Raw genomic sequence first — 22,135 nt, forward strand, 5'->3', positions numbered from 1 at the left:
GGCATATTCCTCCCCACTTTCCTTCTCACTGGGTCAGGAGATACACACAGACCTTTTCTTTTTTGCACTAGGTCTTGCAGGAAGCCCCTCACACCGCAGGCCCCGTTTGACTCATACGGATGGTATTTGGCTACTGTGCTTGCAAAACTCATACTCTGATTTATAAGCTAATGTGAAATGCTGAATTCTGGACTTGAGTAAATGAGTTAGTGTGTATTGTAGTTTAGGACTATTAAACATGGAAACGTAGAGATGGAATTAAATTAGTTCCACATAAAAAGGGGGATGTTTTATTACAGGTAATAAATTCAGTGCAGAACAAATTTATTTAGACCATGGTTGTTAAATTGCCTGGATAATTAAAACCTGTGATGGGTAAGATGACATGTGGTAGGAAAAGGTTAAGTATTTAACTCATTTTTTTCACAGCTCGATTAATTGTAAAGTAAATACTACTTGTGTGTGGTACGTTAACTTTATTTCTAAAATGTGTTCACCCAGGCAATTAATAGCGGTTATTTCATAAAGTTAAGAAAATAGAAAGCTAAACTTTTATGACATTTATATGACTCAGATCTGGACAGAAAGATGTAAGCACTGAGGAAAATACAAGCACTGTAGAAACTGTGTCATTTTGACCATACAAGGGGCTAGCTGCCTGGTTAATGTCTGGCGTTTATGTGAATTCCAGTTCTTTCAGATCTCTATTTTTATCCTTCATTAAATTCTTCTTGGACTGTCACAACAGAAATCCTAAAGCAAACCACTGAGAACAGTTTCCTAGATCTTCTCTTGCTTTTCTTTACATAACCTTGTGCAAATCTCAAACTACTATGCTTAATTTGGGATCAAAATGAAACAAGAGGTTGGATAAAGATGATCCCACTCTTGCTGACTGCAAGGACAGCAGGCTGTGTGTCCGCTACCAAGCACAACTGCATAGATTTTCAGTCCATGTGACACTCCCTTTGTTTCTATTTTTCTGGCTTATCATTGAATAAAACAGACTGAATCCTCCCTAATTTTCACCCCAAACTGACATTGTGCAATGATGAGCTTAGCCATGCATGAAAGAGCACATTCTACAGTAAAATAAATATGGGTTTAGCACATGCCTGGGCTGTGCACAGTCTGTCAGCAGCCAGCATCACACAGCTCTTGGAAGGGACATATCTTTAGGTAGATGCAGAGCTGAAAGCTGCAGAGCTGTGTAGCTAAATAAGTGCAGACTCACAGTAGCCAGCTTGGATCCCAACAAACGAAGCCTGCCCAAATCGATATGCCAGATGTGTGTCCCAGGTGCAGTGCTAAGAAAATATTTATTTTAATGCTAAAGGTATTTTTCAGCTATTTGAAGTTGGTGGGGTTTTTTTGTTGTTGTTTTATTTTTGTTTTGTTTTGGTTTTTTTTTAATCACATACCAACAACGGGATGACTACTTCTAAAGCTAGTGTGCCAGTTTCTCGTTTTATTCTTATATATCCATAGATGTCTGGAGTTAGTCTGTCTACAGACAGCATACTTTGGATCATCATTTCTAACGCTGAAAGGCTGCTGTATGTGCTCAGTCTGCCACCTAGGTCTTTTTAATGGAAATGTCAATCTGCAGTGGTCCGAGGGCACATTCTGACACCTTTACTTATTTTACACCTAATTCTGCACGTCATCCCAGAGAATAAATAATTTTGAGTCTGAGAAGCTAGCCAGTAATTTGCCACTTAGTAGATGTGGACTAACAGGCGTTATATACAATTTACTGCATTTCCTGACATTCCACTTCTTGCCTGTCTGTGTAGGAAAGAGTGTTTTTCAACATACTTAGGATCAGGTTTTGGTTGCACTGAATTGTGTCACTTTTTTCACCTGACATCAGTTTAGACTAAATTAGAAGTTAGATCGGAATATTTTTTTCCCATTGAGATAATCTGTTAATAGAGTGAGAGGATATTATAAATCTAGCTTTGTTTAGTTTGTGTTTAACAGCCTGAATCAAACAATTGAGATTGCTCTTCACTAAAGGTAATATTGTGTGTTCTTCTGTAAAATGGAATGTAAATACACTCCAGCACAGAGAATAAAGGTTTTGCTCCTCTTTTCTGCAGCAATATGAGAACTGGCGGCCAAACCAGCCAGACAGCTTCTTTTCTGCTGGAGAAGACTGTGTTGTTATAATATGGCATGAGAATGGGCAGTGGAATGATGTACCATGCAATTACCACCTTACCTACACCTGCAAGAAAGGAACAGGTACAAACTTCCCAGTAACAATAGTGTAATTCTCTAAATTCCAGTTTTATAAAGTTAAAATGATAAATTCTGGCTGATTTTTTGTGACGAGTATGGTGAGCCCTCAACTGACTTACCCTCACAAAGTTATCCTGCATCTACATAGTTACATCTCTGCCTAAGCTGTTCTTGAGCTGGGCACAAAAGTGAACACAGTTGAAAAGCTAGGTTAAAACCAGGCAAATCTCTGCTCATCCCAGCAAAAGAGATGTTCAGGTACCTGGCAGGTCTGCATTACTTGCATACCATGAAAACATTACCAACTCTTCTTTCCTGGGATGGCATCGCTGTGAAGTACATGGGCAGCAGAATGTTGGTAGGTAGCCAGAGCAGACAGCTGATGGCTGTCATGGGGTTAGATTTTTGTCTTCAGCTGGGCATACTTGTCACTCATCATGTAGTTATGATCTTTGTCTTCCTCTTTTCCGAAACCATCTGGTTTCCACGTCACTGCTGGAATCTGAAAAGCATATTCGGTTAATACACTGTTAGAGCTGATACTTACACGAAACCTGACTGTTACCAGGAGCTGCACAGCAATCCTTTAGGAATTGCCTCTGCCTCTTCAGACTGGGAAAGCAAAGAAGCAGGCAAAATCTTCTGTGCGCTCCATTGTTCCCAACTGCCATTTACAAGTTTTTGTTAACATGTTCTCTGTGCCTTGACAGATCCATCAGTTTTAAGTGCTTTTAAACAGTCTATTGTTGAAGAAGACATGAAAAGTATTGAAAATGAGGCTTTTTTCTTAAATGCCTGTAATAACTGGTTTTCAGGTTTTGCAGCTTTCCAGTGAAAATCACGTCTTTGTGTGAGTATGCCAACCTTTTTGGTTCACATTTACATCATAAATTAAAACCAAAAAGGCAATTCTAACAACATTATCTGATGTTTTCAAATTTTCATCATTACTGTATTTGGTCTGCAAGACCGCATAACTACAGAAAAGACTGATCTCCCTGGCCTTGTTTGGATGTGTCCTTTGGGAGTCTGAGGTCCCTTGACATCTTCCCTTAGCCAGAGTTTCAAGGTCAGTACCATATTCAGAAATGCATTTACAAACTGAAGTTTTGGGTTGTGTTATCTCTTGCTTTCAGTGGCTTGTGGTCAGCCTCCTGTCGTGGAAAACGCAAAGACCTTTGGGAAGATGAAACCTCGTTATGAGATCAACTCCCTTATCAGATATCACTGCAAAGACGGTTTCATCCAGCGTCATATTCCAACCATCCGGTGTCAAGGGAATGGAAGATGGGATATGCCTAAAATTACTTGCATGAATCGTGAGTTCTTTCAAAGCAAACCAGTGCTGGATCAGAAACAACAGACTAATCTAAGATTAATAAGTAATGAACATATATTTTAAGAGAAGTGTAAATCTGATATGACAGATTATGACAGCAATACTGCTCACTCTATCTGTAGAAAAAAAGTCAGGCCTCCAAAACTAATGACAATGTTCCTCTTCTGTTTTTACAGAAGTCAGTAAGATTACTTTAAAGTAAAAAAACAGTTTTACGAAGCCCCTGGAATCAATAGATTCCTAATAACACTCACAATCCTTTCTGCAAATGTGGTCTAGCTGTTTGTAAGAGGTGCTTCTCCTGTCGGTAACATGATCATAGTACTAGTTAATCATTTCTTAACCCTCTAATTAATCAAGAATAAATGGGATTGTAATGTGAAGTGTAGCCAGCTCATTCATAGTTAAATAATTTTAAATTAATTTCCCTTTTTTCCCCTTTTCTTATTGCAGCATCCACATACCAAAGGACTTACTCTAAGAAATACTTCTATAAACATTCTTCATTGGGAAAGGGAACATCATTAAATTCGTCAAAACACTATCATCGCTGGATCAGGACATGGCAGGACTCAAGGCGCTGAGAGCTAAATGGTGAATGGGGATTTCCACCATTTCAGCCAAAGTCATAACTTTCTGTGCCTTTCTATCACTTATAGGTGTATTATCAAATTGTTTTGAAACTATGGACTGCGGTATTCACAATGCATTTTGCAAAAATATGGTGTTTATCAGAAAATTTAAAAATAAAAAAAAAGGAGAAGTGCTTATGGGGATAAAAGGAAACCATTTCCAGCCTATAAAGTTTATTAGTTTTCTATATGCCATCGGTGTGGACCATTTTATGATATATACCAGCCTTCTGCAATATTTAAACAGCTCAATTTTAGCACCAATGAAAATGTAAATAAGATGATTTTAATGTTGTTTAATTGTGTGTTGTTTTTAAAATCCTGTATATAAAATGAAAAGTCACACTAATTTCAGGCATATTTATGGTTAGAACGGCCTCAGAGGTCTTCAGTCATTTATGACGTTGGTTTTATGTTGTTTACTTAGGCTGGAAATGGTTGAAATAACTTCACTGACTGAAATTTGCTATTATCAGGTGAAGATAAACACACAAGTTACATGACTTTTTTTTTTTTTTTAATGGGAACTGTGCCAATTCCCATCCAAGGTACAGTTTGTGTCCACGTGATGCAGAGTTTAGACAGAGCACACAAAAGTGGCACGAAGCATGAACTAGGGACTCCAATGTGGAACTTTTTTTCTGCTCTCCATTCCAGCTTCACCATTCATGATAAAGGACTGCATGGAGGAGTTGCGTATGACAAGGAGGGCCTGTAAAAATCCAAGTGCTAATACATTAACTTTATCAACCAGGGCCACATTTTTTGAAAAGAAAAAAAATTAAGAAGAGAAAAAAAAAAAAAAAATTCTTTCACTTCATTAACCACAAGGTCTATATTACAGGTCTCTGCATTCTAAAATGGAGATAGACCTGGTGTTTGGGGGATTTTTTTTTGTAAAAAACAAACAAAAATCAAAAAAGTAAATAATTTTGTATATATAACCATTTTTTAATCTTTTTATAAAGTAATGAATGTTTGTGTATGAATGCTGCAGCTGTGAAGCGTACATAAATAAATGAAGTAAGCCATACTGATTTAATTTATTGGATGTTATTTTACCCATGCAAAGAAGATTAAAAGAGCTCGCCAGTGCAGTATTAGCCCCTGAGCTCCACTTTTGGAACCATCTTTCAGTTCAACTGCTATTTCCCTGGAGAACAAAATTCCTGCTAAACAGGATCATTTGTTTGTGGTTAGATGGGTGAGAACTGTGTGACTTACAGAAGAATCAGGATCTTGGCTTTCTAGAAAGAAGTGTGTGCACAAAGAGATTGTAGGTTGTAGTTGGTGCAGTGTGTACGTAGGAGTTTTTCTATTATGATTTCTTACCCTGGTCAGCTTGATGACTGACCTGGATGTGTACAGTAAGCGTAGAAGATAACGTTTGAAACGACCTCTCCACAGAAACGACTGTTATTTCTGCAAAGTGCCTTGCACACCTTTGGGCACAGGATAAAAAGAAAGTGAAAAAAAAAAAAAAAGGAAAAAAAAAAAACAAAACCCCAAAACAACAACAACAAAAAAAACCCCAAGTGAAAATAAAGAACAGTAAGCTTCCTTTGATATACCTTTTAAAATAACATTACGAATACAAACACAGATGGGAGGTTAACACCTTTGTGTTAGTGTGGGGATATGATGCAAAAAGTTGAAAGGGAAAGGAAAAGAATTGAAACCCAGCCAACGCATTAGGAGTTTGTACCAGGCAGAGCTGCCCACCGAGTGACCTTGCCATAGCTCGTTAGGAGCAGTAATTACAGTTCCAGACAACATCTCCTAAGAAATTGCAGTGACTGCTCCATCAACTGTACCTAGTCTTTGTGTGTTCAACGTGGCAGCGTATCACTGTGTTGGCCGGTTCATTCCCCAACCCTCACCCCCAAACAATGCACATAATACTTTTCTCTATTTATATTATTATCTTGTATAGTGTATAATGTGAATGTCTGGTTTTTTTGTGAATGAAAGTCTAAAATCTTTGTAACTTTTATATCTGCTTCTGTTTCACCAAAGAAACAAGGTTTTGCTATACTGTGACTTGTCTTGTTATTGCATGTCTTCCTGTTTAAATCTATGCAATGTGATTTTTTTTCATATGAATACAATTAGACTGTCAGGTACTTCACCATTATCACAGGCTTAGTCAAGTGGAGAGTCAGCTGGCTGAACTTTAGTAGGTGCTGGATTTGAATTTATATGAGCAGCTCTAGGGGATATTTTAAGATATACATTGTATGTTTTGAAGTCGGTTATTGCTTGTATAAGTCAAGGTTCTGTTCATAAATTTGCAGTATTCTACACATCACTTCCTTGTACCAGAAACATACAGAACAGAAAATATATTTTAACACTTTGCAAACTTTCTCACCATATGTATAAAAAACCCTGCATAGATTTGTTGGTTTTTTGTCTACTTGTTGGATTTAAACAATATTGTAAGGCATTCAGATAACATTGTGATTGTAGTTTTAAATAGGTTAGGTACAGTGCTTATGTTGATTTATTTTTTTCACCTCCTTCTATTACACATAACAAAATGGGACTGACAACAACTTGTTTAAAAAAAAAGGGGAAAAAAAAACCCTCAAAAACCCAACAAAAAACCCGTTACCCATGCTTCTTTATTTAGGAAGAGAATGGAACTTTCTTCAGCTCTGGAGACTTTTCCTAATACTGATCTAAATCCCAGATGTTCCAATACCAATCCCCTGCAAAATGCACTCACTCACATTACAAAGTCAAGTCTGCTGTGAGGCCCAGGTGTTACCACAGCAAGTGCTACGATTCCATTCTGTGGAGCATCTCTGGACTCCAGTATGCGAAAGCATGTTGGGACTAGAGTAGCGGGATAGAAGACAAAACTAGACATTTAAATACAGATTTTCTGAGTGAGTGTTTCTTACCTCTGCTTTCTTGCCTTTCAAGTTAACCCAGAATTCTGTTTGATTTGTTTTTCAGTTACCCTGTATCTGCTGCAGAGATAGAAGAATCTGATTTAAACTGTGTTTTGCAAGTGCGAACAAGACAAATACCAGAGTAGTATTCCTGTAGTAATCTGCCCCTGTTGCATAAGTATTAATAAATTTTTGTCTCTGCTAACACACTGTCTGCCGTTTAAAAGGACACAGGAAAAGGTGTAGGCTAGGAGGTCGAAACGTTAGGGGAGGATGGGGCATTGATGATTAGAGTAATTAGCCTAAAGGAGTGCAGATGCACACAGCACATCTTGGGTGGCCAGAAGCACTTGGAGTATCTGGTCCAACCAAATCTCAGGCTGTAGGTCTGTGCACAGAGCTCAAAGTGCCTCATGGGAGCTATTGCTTTTCATGTGGCCGCAAAAATCTCTGCAGAGTAGCTATTATTATTCCAAACATCTTCTTGTCCCGTCAGATATTGATGGTATTTGACTTCTTGACATGAACTTCACAGCACGGGGTTTACCTCCTGCAGAGGTTAACACCGCAGAAGGTAGAAATGAGCCAGGCCACCTATTTCAGTAGGGCTTCTCAAATAACAACAGAAGGTGCTGGTTAGTGGAAACATTCCTGTATTTCAGCTGCGCCTTGAGAGATGCACAACTTCTTGAAGCCAGGGAGGAAAAAGACAGCTCCCTGGTGGCAGATCTTCTTGTGGGACATTGATTTCTACAGGGTCTCTTGCATGATATGTTGCTGCAAGTAGCGACTCATCAGAGACTGGGGATGGATGAACCTCGTAGGAGAAAACTCAAGTCCCTGGAAATGCAAGAGGAAGGTCAGCAGGACACAATAGGCTGGCAAGAGCCTGCTGATGGCAAGGACAGCCTGACAAGGGGATCTTTGCAGTCAGAAATTTCTTTGCCAGGGCAATGGCTCAAGGACCATTGTCTGAGGCTCAGCCTATGGGTACGGTTAAGGTCCACATCTGCAATACTTTTTTAAGTGAAAGGCCTTCATTTCTGTAGGCAGCATCTTTGCACTGAGCATACACAGAAGTCAGGACACACAAGCAGAGACATTCCCCTGGCAAGGGGAGGCTGAAACTGCAACAGCTGGTGCACGTTTGAGCTGTAAAAAACTCAGCAGCACAGCAGCCTGCAGTGATTGAGGAGGAAGTAAAGCAAGACGAGGAGCAGCTACAATTTAAAAGCTATTCTACAACTTCTGAAAACCTGGACCCTGCTAAGAGCATGTCTTGTGGATATAATTAAATCCTTGGGGAATCTCTATACGTCTAGTAAGTTTTTTTGTTTAGTGTTTTTGGGGTTTTGGGGGATGGTTTTTTGGTTTGGTTTTGGTTTATGCTTCTCCCCCAGCCCCCCAACGTTGCAGATGTTGACCTTTTCTATCTAGAAGAGCTATGTTTTTGTTTGCTAAGAAGTCTTGCTGCATCTCCAAAAAGCCTCCAGATGGTTCCTCCTCAGACTGAGTAGAACTGTGGAGATGCCTCCTAGGGCTTCTAGGTAGCTGTGTGTGCTTCAGCAGCATTTGTAGGAAGAGGGGTATGAATTGCTCCTGTTGTGAACCAGAGCCATTTCTTAGTCCAGATGGTGGGGAAAAAGGGTGGTCATGCTCTTTGCTCAGTTAAAAGGCTTGCAACATGCTGTCCTCTCCCACAGAGGTAGAAGATGATTCAAGCTGTCTGTAGGCTTCAGCTCTCGAGAAAATGTTTAAGGTGTTGCCTGCCACAAATGACTGGAAAAAATCTCTGGTTTCAGTGCACATGTACAAAGGCACGTGCGTTGTTTTTCAGAGAACATACAACTTGTATTTTTTTTGTAGGCAGTTGTGCGCAGGTCTTGATACGCACATTGATTTTCCTAACAAATTATGAAAGGGATATGTTGTCTGGATGAAGCACTAACAAAAACTTACAGGTCATGTAAAGTTGTTAGCATGGTGAAGCCAAGAAGTGTGGTGATTTTAAGGACAGAAATATCGTCCAGAAAAAGGTGTATCATTTAAACACTCGAGCAGTACACACGGAAGGAAAAACCTAAGACCCTGCAAAGTGCAATTTGATTGCAAATCTTGGTTTTTGTGCCAAATAAATATTTTCAAGTGAGGCAGCCGTCAGCTGTTACTGCTACAGAGATTAAGTCACTGCATAACTGCAAATAAAAAAAAATGGAACCTTGAGATATATTAGTGAGGAATTTATCGCAAGGATGAGAAGGGATTAATTATGCTACCAAAGTGCCTCCAGATCTTCAGCTGCCAATAGCCAGGAGAAAAGAATTGGAGCTGGATATGGTCCAGTGTCCTGCTTCTGGGATGGTCGGGAAAACGGAGAAGATCAAAGGCAGGCAAACACTGGTGGTCGTCCTGCACAGATGCAGCAGTCTTAACGAGCAATTATGTGACTTCTGGTTTTAAGCTCAAGAAGTTGCATTGTGTACTGATGAGAAGTCCTGTGACAGTCCTTATTACTTTAAGACAGGAGGTAATCAGTCTAGGAAAGAATAAATTATGTGGTTTTCTTTGGTAGCAGGAGGATGACAGGAATTTTAGTTCTGTGTGTCTTACATGACAGCGGTCAGGGTAAAAATTACACTTAATGTTCCTGTGTTGTAGGGGAAAGAAGAAATGTAGAGGTTTGACAGAGGTCATACATGAAGACCTGCAACAGACCCTGGCAATAAATCTGTATTTACTAAAGGCCCTGCTAAAAGGAAAAAAAAAGTTAACTTCCATCATCTGCTTAGGAAACTCTCATTCCAAAGGCAGTAGGAGCCCATGCTGCTCACTTCACTGTTAAAAGAAATCTTGGGCTCACCCACGTGCCACATATTTTCAATATATTTTTTAATAAGCTTAGAAAATGGGGAAAAGAACAGCAGATGTTGCGGAGGGTGCTATTTGCTTGCTGAATGAAGGATCACTTTGACTGTGAAAGCCACACCTGTTCTCATTCCGCTGCAGCTCGTTCATCTTAAACCATGGCAGCTCCTAGATATGCTCAAATCCTGCTTGAAGACAGGGCCAGTGACTGCTCCCAGGACACTTTCCACGTCGACCCCTCGGTGAGGGAGGGGGTAGCCCCAGACCCCATGGCTGCAAAGATGATGCTGAACCTGCATCACCTGCAGCGTGAGGTGGCCGAGAGATGTGATTGCCCAGCTGGAGCTAATGTCCTGTCTCTCCCAAAAGTGTGTTTGAATGCGAATGTGTGCTCTGTTAACACAACTAGCAGACTTTGGTGGATTTCAAACTGCGCTGTGGCCCTGGGCTGGTATTTGCAGTTTGAAAACAGCTGATGGTACAGGGTTGAAATATCAGCTATTCCCCTTTGCTTTTGGGTTAAATAAAGATGTTTTCCTTTCAGTAGGCTGAACAGGTCATGCTGGTTTTCTCATGCTTTCAGGTTATGGAAAGAATCCTAAACCGAGCACAGCACCATTGATAATGATACCAAATCAATTGCATGCAGCTCATTGAGTTCTGCAGGAACCCTCTCCATTGGTTAGCTCTGCAAGAGGATCTGAAGCATGTCAGAGCAAAGGTCTGTCTGCTTGCACTGTGCCACCACTGGCAGAGACCAGTGGAGGACGCTTTCAGGAAAAAGGCATGATTGTAAAATGTGACATTTTGATCCATTCTCTCCTGTGTCCTTCTCATGCCAGCAGCCTGGTTCCCTCCCTGTGGGCATCCTTTCCAGACCGACATTTTCACAAGCACAGTCAGAAGGATGAAAATTGTCAGAAAATAATATTATTATGAAAGGGAATTGTTACGTCAGAGAGAAAATTTCAGGAGGAATGATGGGAGGAAAAGTACATAGGTATTGACTTGAAAAAGGGAAAATCAATCCATGTTAACTTTGTATTAGAGAGGAATTTGAATTAATATCAATGAATTTATACCAACTAGACAGTGATATCCCAGCATGTGCATATCAGTATAATAGCTACATACAATATAAAACATATGCTACTGTAGTTTTTAATAAATTGGCCTAAATGTGTGTGCTCTTTGGTATAGTTTTTGTGTGCACTCTATGGTTATAAGAGGTTTTTTTAAAAAGCTACTTCAGTCCTTCAGGACTTTAAGACAGACCATTTAGCCTGCGTTTGTACAAGTGGGCTACACTTTCAGTCACTCTCCAGTCCTTGAAAATTGCTAGGAGCACCTGTTTGTACTTGTAAAGCCAAACATTTGAGTTGAAAATGATAGGCAGTGGGGACACACAAAGATTTTTTCAAGATGCCTGAATTGATGTTAACAAACTGCTGAAATGAAACAACTTCTAAAGATAAAGGGAGAGCTTAGACCATCCAGCATCACATACTGTTGCTTTTGGGTGGAAGATCCCTCCTGAAGAAGAGATGTCAAATGTGAAAATTAAGGAAAAGCTTAGGGTTTACTCTACAAAAGCCTTTTGAGCTTTGCTGGGTACTAGTTAACATGTAATTATACAAAGAAGTGAGTTTACCTTTTAGGACATAGTTGTATATAGTAAAAACTTCATTTTTCAGGCATAAAAAATCAGATTCGTATATTTTGATTGACTCAGAATAGTGAGTCCAAGGTATCATTAACAGCATCAGGACTAACTTTAGAGGGAATAAGAAAAAGAAAAGAAGAAACATTTGCCAAAGGAGAAGTGAATAAAATTGCAGAAACCCAACCCTTTTCCTCTTGCCCTGCTCCAGCTGATTACAGACACAGCTTTGCTCTTAGGCCATGGGGCTGGGGATTTCTCCAGGCTACTGAGAACCGTTCTGGGGCTGCCGTGTTTGCAGCTGTTGAGGGGCTGAGATGTGCTCCAAGGCTCTGGAGCATTAAGAGGGCAGTGCCATCAGAGGCAGAAAGTGGGATACCTGAGGCTGGTGTCACTGAGCCGCTGAAGGAGCAATTTCCTGTCCCAGGTGAGTTCCATCCCATGGAGAAACAGCTGGGAAGACCATGAGACCTGTCACCTTGTTTGAGGCACCAGACCTCAAAACTTCCCTGATGTTATTTGACTGGTGGTTTTGGCTGTATGAACACTGCTACTAGAGCTACCTGGTTCTAAAGCAGCTGAGATAATGCAATTGTAACCGCTGTTAAACTTGCGGCAAATGATAATACACACCACCTAACAAATTGTAAGGCTACTAGGACACTTTCAGTTCAGTTTTTTGGGAGCATGTCACCTTTTTTATTAAATCATTGTGGCTTTTCAAAAGCTGCATTCACAGCTTTATGTAGCCGCTTTACTAAAGGTTGTATCTCCTCCAAACTACCCTCTGCTGCTGCAAAGCATCACTTTACTTCCATGAAGTTCACAGGTCTTACTCTTCCTGTGCAAAGAAATAATATTCTACATTCAAACCAGCTTTGTCAACCTCTATGATCATAACTCACACACATTATTTTCCTTTGTTTTTCTCACCTTCTTACAAGAGTCCGATGTTGTCTGTATCTGGAAAACCAGGACTGCCTCTTGATGTCTTCTGTGGCTTCCTCATGGCAGTGATACCTCTTAGGATTTTGGCCCGTATATATTCTGTGTAATAGCCAGAGTGTGAATGCCCCTAGCTGATCTTCCACCTTGGAAATAACTTTTTGTCTGTAAATTTTTAACTCATGCTCCACTGATAGTAAGCAAAGAGCTCAAATGGGGCATAAAAGACTTCTGTGTCGTCCAAAACTTTTTTCCTTTCTCATCTCTTCTGTGTCACTATTTACATAACCTATAGGCTTAGCATTTAACTGCTCATATCTCTTTTTTTTTTTTTTTTTTTAATAATAGGTGTTTTTGAGATCTGTGTGTCTTAGATACAATTGTTAATATCCTTCCATGGTCAAGCGTCTTAAAAACACCCAGCTTTCAACATATATGTCGTGGTTTGATCGCGGGGAGACAATCAAAAACCGCGGCAGATGTGTTTTCCTTAACCCTCTTCCCCCCTCCCGTTTTCCGCACCCCCTCCTCCTCCCCCTTTTTCACTAAGGACAGGCGATTTTAAGAGGAAAGGAAAAGAAGGACAGAGAGAAGAGAGCTGGAAAATTTGAAAACGTTTTATTAATGCTACTAAATAAACTTAGAGAAAAATAAAGCAGAACAAATACTATAGAACCAGTCTTGCAATTCCCAGCAGCCACTTGGGCAGGATCCTTCAGCCAGCCAGAACTAGATTCAGTCTGTCACGAGGCCTCAGCTTGCAGGGACAGCAGAAAAGAAGTGAAGCGAAGCAGCAAAAGACCCAGCAGGAGAGAGAGAAGAGTCCTTCGGGTCCACCGTTTATATCCAGGAAGTCGTGAATGGGGTGGAATACTCCAACTGGTCAATTTGTGGTCACCTGACTCAAACCACCTCCTCTCGTTGCTCCCCCCAATGACCCAGGACAATATGTCAACAGCTATCACAGAATCACAGAATGTCAGGGATTGGAAGGGACCTCAAAAGATCATCCAGTCCAATCCCCCTGCCAGAGCAGGAACACCCAGATGAGGTTACACAGGAAGGCGTCCAGGCGGGTTTGAATGTCTCCAGAGAAGGAGACTCCACAACCTCCCTGGGCAGCCTGTTCCAGTGTCTGTCACCCTCACTGAGAAGATGTTTCTTCTCACATTTAAGTGGAACCTCTTGTGTTCCAGCTTGAACCCATTACCCCTTGTCTTACTGTTGGTTGTCACCGAGAAGAACCTGGCTCCATCCTCTTGACACCCACCCTTTATATATTTATAAACATTGATGAGGTCACCCCTCAGTCTCCTCTTCTCCAAGCTAAAGAGACCCAGCTCCCTCAGCCTTTCCTCGTAAGGAAGATGCTCCACTCCCTTAATCATCTTTGTTGCCCTGCGCTGGACTCTCTCCAGCAGTTCCCTGTCCTTCTTGAACTGAGGGGCCCAGAACTGGACACAATATTCCAGATGAGGTCTCACCAGGGCAGAGTAGAGGGGAAGGAGAACCTCTCTCGACCTGCTAACCACCCCCCTTCTATTACACCCCAGGTACCATTGGCCTTCCTGGCCACAAGGGCACAGTGCTGGCTCATGGTCATCCTGCTGTCCACCAGAACCCCCAGGTCCCTTTCCCCTACACTGCTCTCTAATAGGTCATTCCCCAACCTGTACTGGAACCTGGGGTTGTTCCTATCCCAGATGCAAGACTCTACATTTTCCCTTGTTATATTTCATTAAATTTTTCCCTGCCCAACTCTCCAGCCTGTCCAGATCTCGCTGGATGGCAGCACAGCCCTCTGGTGTGTCAGCCACTCCTCCCAGCTTGGTGTCATCAGTAAACTTGCTGATAGTACACTCAATTCCCTCATCCAAGTCATTGATGAATATATTGAACAGTATTGGTCCCAGAACCGACCCTTGAGGCACTTCACTAGATACAGACCCCCAACCAGACTCTGCCCCATTGACCACGACTCTCTGGCTTCTTTCCTTCAGCCAGTTTGCAGTCCACCTCACTACCCGATCATCCAGTCCACACTTCCTCAGTTTTGCCGTGAGGATGCTGTGGGAGACAGTGTCAAATGCTTTGCTGAAGTCAAGGTAGACCACATCCACTGCTCTGCCATCGTCAATCCACCTTGTTACGTCTTCATAAAAGGCTATGAGGTTGGTCAAACACGGCTTCCCCTTGGTGAAGCCAAATCCCTCCACCTCACCTGAGAAGTGTGATTCCTTAGCTAATGCCCTCAATCTTTCCAAGGTTAATAAATGCTGACAGATTTTTTGAAATTATGTATTATGTATCATAATGAGAATTGTCTCTCCCAGAGTAAGAAGAAACTACAAATATTTAATAGCTTTAATCTCACTTTATTAGTGTGAATCTTTACCTAAAATAGTTATCTCACATGTTTTAAGAACAGACTAAATCAAGAGTAGATGAGATGTTACATTCTGAAAACTGGAGAAACCAAGTTCTCCTTTCATCAGTTATATTGTCTTACTCCAACCACAGAGTCTTCAAATGTAAATCGTGCCATTAGCACTTTTGTGATATAGTGTGTAGGTAATGGTCAAGTTACAAACTGAGGACCTTTCGGCAGTTGTTTCCCGGTATTTCATGTGTTCACCCAAACATTTGTGTGTTTCTGTGCAAGCTGAGTGCAGGAGAAATTCAGCAAGGATTCTTAGGAAGAAGTGTGAATGTACTGTTGTACATACCAGATCATTAGCACTCCAGTATCTGTTCTCAGGTACTGCGAGTTGCACATGATAGGAGATTCCAGGATGATGTAAAGGCACACAGGTGTGCTGAAGGACTGATGCAAAATCATTGCTGCAAGTATTAGAGAAAGCAGGACAGGGGAGGAATCCTTTGCTGTGACTTATTGTAATTGGGTTTTGGGGAGTTAAATAAACCTGCTTGAAACTTGGGCCAGAATATGTTTGAATAAGCTGGGATTTAACTGTACAGCTGAAGGGAAGAAGGAATCTTCCTAAATCAAGGGACCAGTACCAACCTTAGTTTGGATCTTAAACATCCAGTTTCTTAATGACTTTTTTCTGTTTTATGGCAAGTACAATTTCAGTTTTACAGCTTGCTGGGTGAGTGCTTTTAATCAGCACAAGTTTTAGGGTCATCTTTGGGAGGTATTCTTATGCTCATTAGCCTTGGAGCACAATGTAACCAGGATCTAATGCAAACCTGTACGTCTCTTTCCCCTGACTAGATGTAGCCAGAAGTGTATTTCCCTTCATGGAGGGTGGCAGTGACAAGTCACATCTGCCAGGCAGCGAGGCAGCTTGTGCCCTTCCCTAAGTATCAACGTGCACCAAAATCACCTCTGCCCAAAGTGAGAAGTTGTATTTGCTTGGGATTGCTCACTCCAAAATCAAGAGGGATAGAAAGTTGCATCTGCTGCAAAAAATGCCATCTGGGATCTCTCGCAGTCAGGAGGTTACGGGGAAAAATATTTGCCCCACCCTGTAAATTCAGCAAGGAATGATTGTACAAACTCATGTAGTACATGGAAATGCAACCAGGAGGAGACATTTCAACCAGCCTTCCTTTAACAATGGAGGAAAGCATCAGTTTTAGCACAAACATTACAAATATATATATATATGTATATATATATTGCATGACTGGATAAGGAAGAAGAGCTGAAGACTAGAGAAATATTATGAAAAAAAATCACTGCCTGGGGATAAGTTTTGGTGGACATTAATTAAGTCTCCCTCCAAGATCAGCCTCTCCACATCTGAGAGTGAGAAATATTGAACTACATGGATTTTATTGAAGCTTATGACTTCTTCAGCTTCACACACGCACAAAAATTAAACCCATATAGTTATACCTCAAGGCAAAACATCTCTGGATGAACTATCCAGCAGGATGACAATAGCAGAATGGAAATCTTTGCATTATAAGGGATGGTATTGCGCTCTCTCACACCCTTCCTGCAGCAGACACATAGCTGCCTGATTTCTGAGCTACAGTTTATCAGGCAGTTAGAGGTGAAAAACTTTATTTGCTTCCCTGTATATTTGTTTAAAAGTAAAATTGCTTACTTAAATTTCCAAAGGGTGGGGAGGAAAAGCTTGAAAAGTCAGGAAAAATAAAAGGGAAAAAGAATCAAGTATTTTTTCTCAAAATCTTGCAAGGGGAAAAATGGCCTGAACAGAGGAGGTATTTGATATCTTTAGAGAGAATTCATCACTTTAAAAATTATTCTTGTTGATGCTGGATTCCCTAGTGGCTTAGAGACTTCTTTTTTTACTGGAAACTAGTCAAGGAGGTGTCAAATCTTACGATGTCTTGTGAATCTACAGCATACTTTTTGGGTCAGTGAGAACTGATAATTCTTTTCAGCTATTCAAAGATTTCTTTGGGTAGCTACAATGTCAGTTTTATGTCATCATCAGATTTATATCATCTGTGCCGACATGGACCAGGGGCAGGAAGGAAACCATGGGATAGCTTAAAAAATTAGTGTACAAATTGCTAATCATATCTACAGAGTAAAAGCAAGCCATATTTTTTACAGCAGCATACTGCTTCAAGACACTGTGTGCAAATATGTTGTGTCCAAGAATCATGAAGAAATGCCATAGCATGAAGAGTTTGGTCTTACAAGAGTTTATCTCCTTATGCTTGTTCTTCAAGCAGATGTGGGCTTGTGCAAAAAGTTTCTTGATACTAAATGGTTCAATACATCTGGGATTTGAGGCTTTTCTCCAATATTTATGAACATAATAAGTATCTTATTACATAAAATGATTAACATCATATCAAGAGTCAGTCTTTATCAATATAAAGCCAAAGACAACTAAATAAACAAATTATGAAATGTTCATGTTTTGCTTCATTGTGTGTTCAGGACCAGGTTCAAAATGGCTGGGTTAACAGAGAGAGCTGTAAGATGTGACTATTTGCAATATCAAACATTCAGACAGAAAATGAATAATGAGGAAGCTCTGTTTACCATGAGCACAGTTCCATTTCGGTTTTCAAGGTCTGCATTTTGTGGGAGCTACGCCTAAAATCAGAACTGGAAGCTTGGCCAAGCCAGGTACTGTCTCAAATATTACAGAAGGATGTGAGATTTTCTGTTACTGTTGATAAACCCTTTTCTTCCCAAAGTCCCTCCAGGCTGGCTGTGGGATGCTGGCATATGTGTTTGCTTGAGGGATGATGCAACCTCTGGCTTTACAGACTTCTGTTTGCTATTTGCTCTTGACTATAGTTTGGTGTATTACAAGCTGACCGTAGTGATCTCCCTTGTGTCTATGAGAGTCTCTGTCTATTCACTTCGGCACTTGCCTTACTTGGAGGCTCCTGGTACCCATCCTCAGCTTTCAGCCACCACCTGCACCAGGTGCATCTCAAAATCCCTTCCTCACCTGGTTATTGCAGGTCAGTGTTTCCCCAATTCTCCCCTGAAGTTGCTAATCAGTTCTTTAATCTGTAATGCAAGGAACCTCCCCAGCTCCTTGACCCCACCTTATGAAGGGCTTTGGGAAAGGGAGAGAGATACTGCATCTCCTCTACATCTGCAAATCCTTTCTGAATCTCCAACCCTTGGGTCTCCCAAAACACCTTGGTGGCCAAAACTTTAATTTTCTACCTACTGTGACAATATCCTTCTCTTAGGTCTCAGTATTGCATCATGTATTACTCATGTGTTCATTGGTCCCTGGTGTTGCGATGATTTTCTCAGGCTTGTTTTTTAACCTTGTCATGTTTTCTAAAACCCTTTTCTTGCCCTGTTGATGCTCGTACCCTAATCAGATGCAAGTGTCTTGACTCCTGAAGCTCTCTGACCTCACATGACCTGACCTCTGCAGCACTTAAAGATTGGTTCCTACCACTGCACGCCCCCTGGCACCAACAGTTACACATTGCCCACATGTCATGGCTGCAAGAAACTTTAACCTCAGTCTTAAGAAGGTGGCAAAAGCTCCCCTTGCAATCCGATAAAATCCCCTTTTATTTTTCATTTTGGTGGGTGGTTTGTTTTTTTTTTTTTGGCAATACCTACAAGAACATAGCTGTTTCAAGTTGTGGTCATAGTATATCATAGATTGAGCAACAGGAAAATAGGAAGGTATGTTTTCTTACATTCATATTGAGATTTTTAGAGTTACAGTGCATGCAGCTACCTCTCAGCTTCTCCTTGATCTGCAGCCATTGTGATTCAATCCCTTCATCTTTTATGACAGGCTCTTTTCTCATATTTTAAAACAAGTGACAATAATGGTGGCAATGTTTCTCTACCTACCACCAGTAAAAAACTGTGAGGTAAGACAGGTCTTGTTATTTTTAATTCAAGCTTAATATTTTTAGCAAAGGAAATTCTTGCTAATTGCAGACACTCAAGAAAACTCCTTAGGTCTCCAGGCATTGTAAATTTCTTAAGAAAATGAATTTCTGACTTGGGAAATTCTGGAATGTTATTGGTTCAGACTTTTTTTTCAGGTTTTGCTTGGAAACTACTAAACTGACCATTTTAACTTTTTAATGAAATCTGCATGGTTGCATGATCGAGGGCTTCAGGAAAAATGCTGAATATTGTATGTCCTGTGGTATAAGAGTTGAATCTCATGCCTGCTTGGGAAAAATGAAGGAAAAAGAAAAAGCTTCTCAGGTTATAGACAGGCACAAACACATTTAAAAGTCTCCTTTGAGACATAAAGGTTTTCACTAGTAACTACGATGTACATTTTATTGATACTGTTATGGTCAACTGACTTGGGAAATTCCAGTGCTTATTATAATAATGTATTTTTTGTTACAGCCAGTGTTAAAGTTGCTAAAAATTGAAGAGGAAAAAATGTATTATTTCCCTCCACCATTTGAGTCTTTGTGGCTGGGTCATGTACCCTTTATAAAAGCCAAAACCACAAATGGGAGTGTAAAAATGTGTGTTTTCAGTGAAAATGCTTCTTCTTGTTTTCCTCTTTGGTGGACTGGCTACTTCAAGTGAAATCTGGCATTTGTTACCCTATTAGGATCAATTTTCGGAGTTAACCTCAAAGTAAGAGTGTGCAACTTTTTCCTCCTCTTCACTGAGCAGACGAACAGCAACAATGGTTCTGCAGCAAATAAAGCTCTCAGCTATCAGTCTGTTCCTGTAAAACAACAGTCCTGAAACATTAGGTTGTTTTTCTTTCCTGCCTGTGCATTTTACTGAAGTAGCACCAGTTCCATTTAAGGACCATTTGGTCAAACTTGAGTAAAGAGAGAGCACACACAAAGCCTTTTCCCTTCAGGCATAAAAAAGAAGACGTGGTTAGAGATTTCTGCAAGTGAGTTGGGGGAAAAGGAGGAAAAACAAGTTTTTGTAATGTGTCAACTGAGAGAGATTTACAGGAGCACTGTCCTGTTGAACCTTGAAGCTTCAGGGTGTTTTTTCTGGGAGCAAAGCTTAGGTCAGCTGTGCATTTTTGAAAATCCTGGTTATTTTCTGTAAGAAACACAGGTGGCTGTCTGGTAGAGATAAATCTCGGGCTCAGGGTTTGCAGGTTCTGGGGCAGTGGATGAAAAACCTGGCAAGAATAGCAAAGGGTTTAGGAGCACTGTAAAGGAGAGCATGGTCAAGTCCAAAGGAGAAACCACTGGCATGCTTTGTTGGAGGGGCCATGGTTGATTGACTTGTGACAAAATCATTGTTTAAAATGTAAATGTGCATATTTATAAAGAAATCTGAGAAGAAGAGGGTTTAATTGTTCTTCCAATGAACTGGCTGCACTCAGGTTATACTTTCTTCATGTGTGCTGAGGCATGGCACATTCCTCTAATTTATTTCACTGTTCAAGAAGCAATAAAGCTAAAGTAAATAAATAAAGCTTTGAGAAGCTTGTGGCATGCTGATGATCATTTACTTGCCAAAGTTACCTGACATGAGTCAGAGACGTACCTTTTCTAGGTAACATGTATGATAGCCTTTGTCATTTAACAGATCCTACCCCAGGATGTCTACTTATTTTGTGGTTATTATGTTATCTTTTTTTAATCATATGTAAGCAACAAAGGTAAATATCAACTAAACTAAAAACACCTGCCCTTTTGCTAAAATATACAAACAGCGATGTCTAGGACAGAGGAAATGCATTCACATCAACAACAACTAATTTTTTTGGCTCCTAGCACTTACAGTTTTCTAAATTCACCTTTCAGATACCATGATCAGGCAAAGCAGCAAAACCTCTGCACAATGTCTGTTCAATCTCTATTTTCCCCTCTGGCAGGGATTTTCTCTCTTTCTCTTTCTCTTTCTCTCTCCTTCTTTCTCCTTCTTTCTCTTTCTCTCTCTCTTTCTCTCCCTCTCTCTTTCTCTCTGTCTTTCTCCCTTCCCTTCCCTTCCCTTCCCTTCCCTTCCCTTCCCTTCCCTTCCCTTCCCTTCCCTTCCCTTCCCTTCCCTTCCCTTCCCTTCCCTTCCCTTCCCTTCCCTTCCCTTCCCTTCCCTTCCCTTCCCTTCCCTTCCCTTCCCTTCCCTTCCCTTCCCTTCCCTTCCCTTCCCTTCCCTTCCCTTCCCTTCCCTTCCCTTCCCTTCCCCTCTTTCTCTCTCTCTCTCTTTCTCCTTCTTCTTTTTTTTTTTTTCCAAATGCTTAAGTGAGAACACTATTATTTTTGATTATTTATGTCAGCTCCAAAGTGCTGTTGGTAGCATCCCAATTAGAGAGGTGATTACGGTACACAAACCCAAAATGCGTGGGCTGTAGGGCCACAGCTGTTGCTGGCTGGGAAGTAACCTTCTTCCTTCACCACATTGGGGAGAAGCAGTTGAAGCTGTCGTCCAGGATTTCTTCTTCCCATCTACTTCCCTTTCTGACTCCCATAACTACATTGGACTTAATTGCCTTTGACTGAAGGAACTTCTAAGCTATTGGCGCTAAAGCTTCTGTCCTGCCCTCACAACTCTGAACTGATGGCCTCAATAACTGATAGTGATGGGGCATTTTGAATTAAAATATCAGTGCTTTATAAACCAAGACTGTTTAAATTAGTTTCTTGGGCATTTCATTCTCTGCCACTTCACTGGCAGTTTTATTTCCTGTTAGTAGCTGAGTATGGGCACCGCTTTTTTTTTTTGTTAGCTTTGTGATTAGTTACTGTCCTTTGCAATATGAGGTCTCTTTCTCACAATCTGATTTAGTTTCTGGCAGTGCCAGGACGAATCAGTCTCAAATACTCCATCTGTTGACGTTTCCAGTTCATAAGAGAAAGTGACCTCATATGGCCTATGAATTGGTGGTCATTTCTGATTTCTTACAAGGAAAATGTCCCACACACTTTCTCCAAGGATCTTCTTGCATGGAGCAGGAATACCCTTGAATTTCACAGCAGCTTTTTTTCGGTGATCTATAGCCACATTGGAGTACATGATAGCTTTTTGTGTATCAATGGACTGCAAAAATTTAGCAATATTCAGATTCAAGACTGGAAGCGGGGGGGGAGGCGGGGGGATGGAAACAAAGCACTGCACTCCCAGGGGTTCTTTCTCAGCTTTCCTCCTGCAACAGGGGCTTGAAAGGGTTTCCTTTTC

The 22,135-nt window shown here is 40.8% G+C and overlaps 1 protein-coding gene across 3 annotated transcripts in view; it reads left to right on the top strand.

Moving 5' to 3' along the window:
- The window catches only part of VCAN (versican), a 112,907-nt gene extending 105,654 nt beyond the window's left edge, over positions 1-7,253 (top strand). For 2 of the 3 annotated variants that reach the window (XM_065656130.1, XM_065656132.1), the window contains exons 13-15: positions 2,103-2,247; positions 3,381-3,563; positions 4,037-5,673. In XM_065656130.1, coding sequence (XP_065512202.1) covers positions 2,103-2,247; positions 3,381-3,563; positions 4,037-4,167 — 459 coding nt within the window. In that variant the 3' untranslated portion in view covers positions 4,168-5,673. Of the gene's footprint in view, positions 1-2,102; positions 2,248-3,380; positions 3,564-4,036; positions 5,674-7,176 lie in introns of those variants that run through there. The other variant, XM_065656131.1, reaches the window with a different exon arrangement.
- The last annotated feature ends 14,882 nt before the right edge of the window (positions 7,254-22,135 follow it).

Source organism: Caloenas nicobarica, chromosome Z, assembly GCF_036013445.1.
Source record: "Caloenas nicobarica isolate bCalNic1 chromosome Z, bCalNic1.hap1, whole genome shotgun sequence".
Classification (NCBI taxonomy): Eukaryota; Metazoa; Chordata; class Aves; order Columbiformes; family Columbidae; genus Caloenas; species Caloenas nicobarica.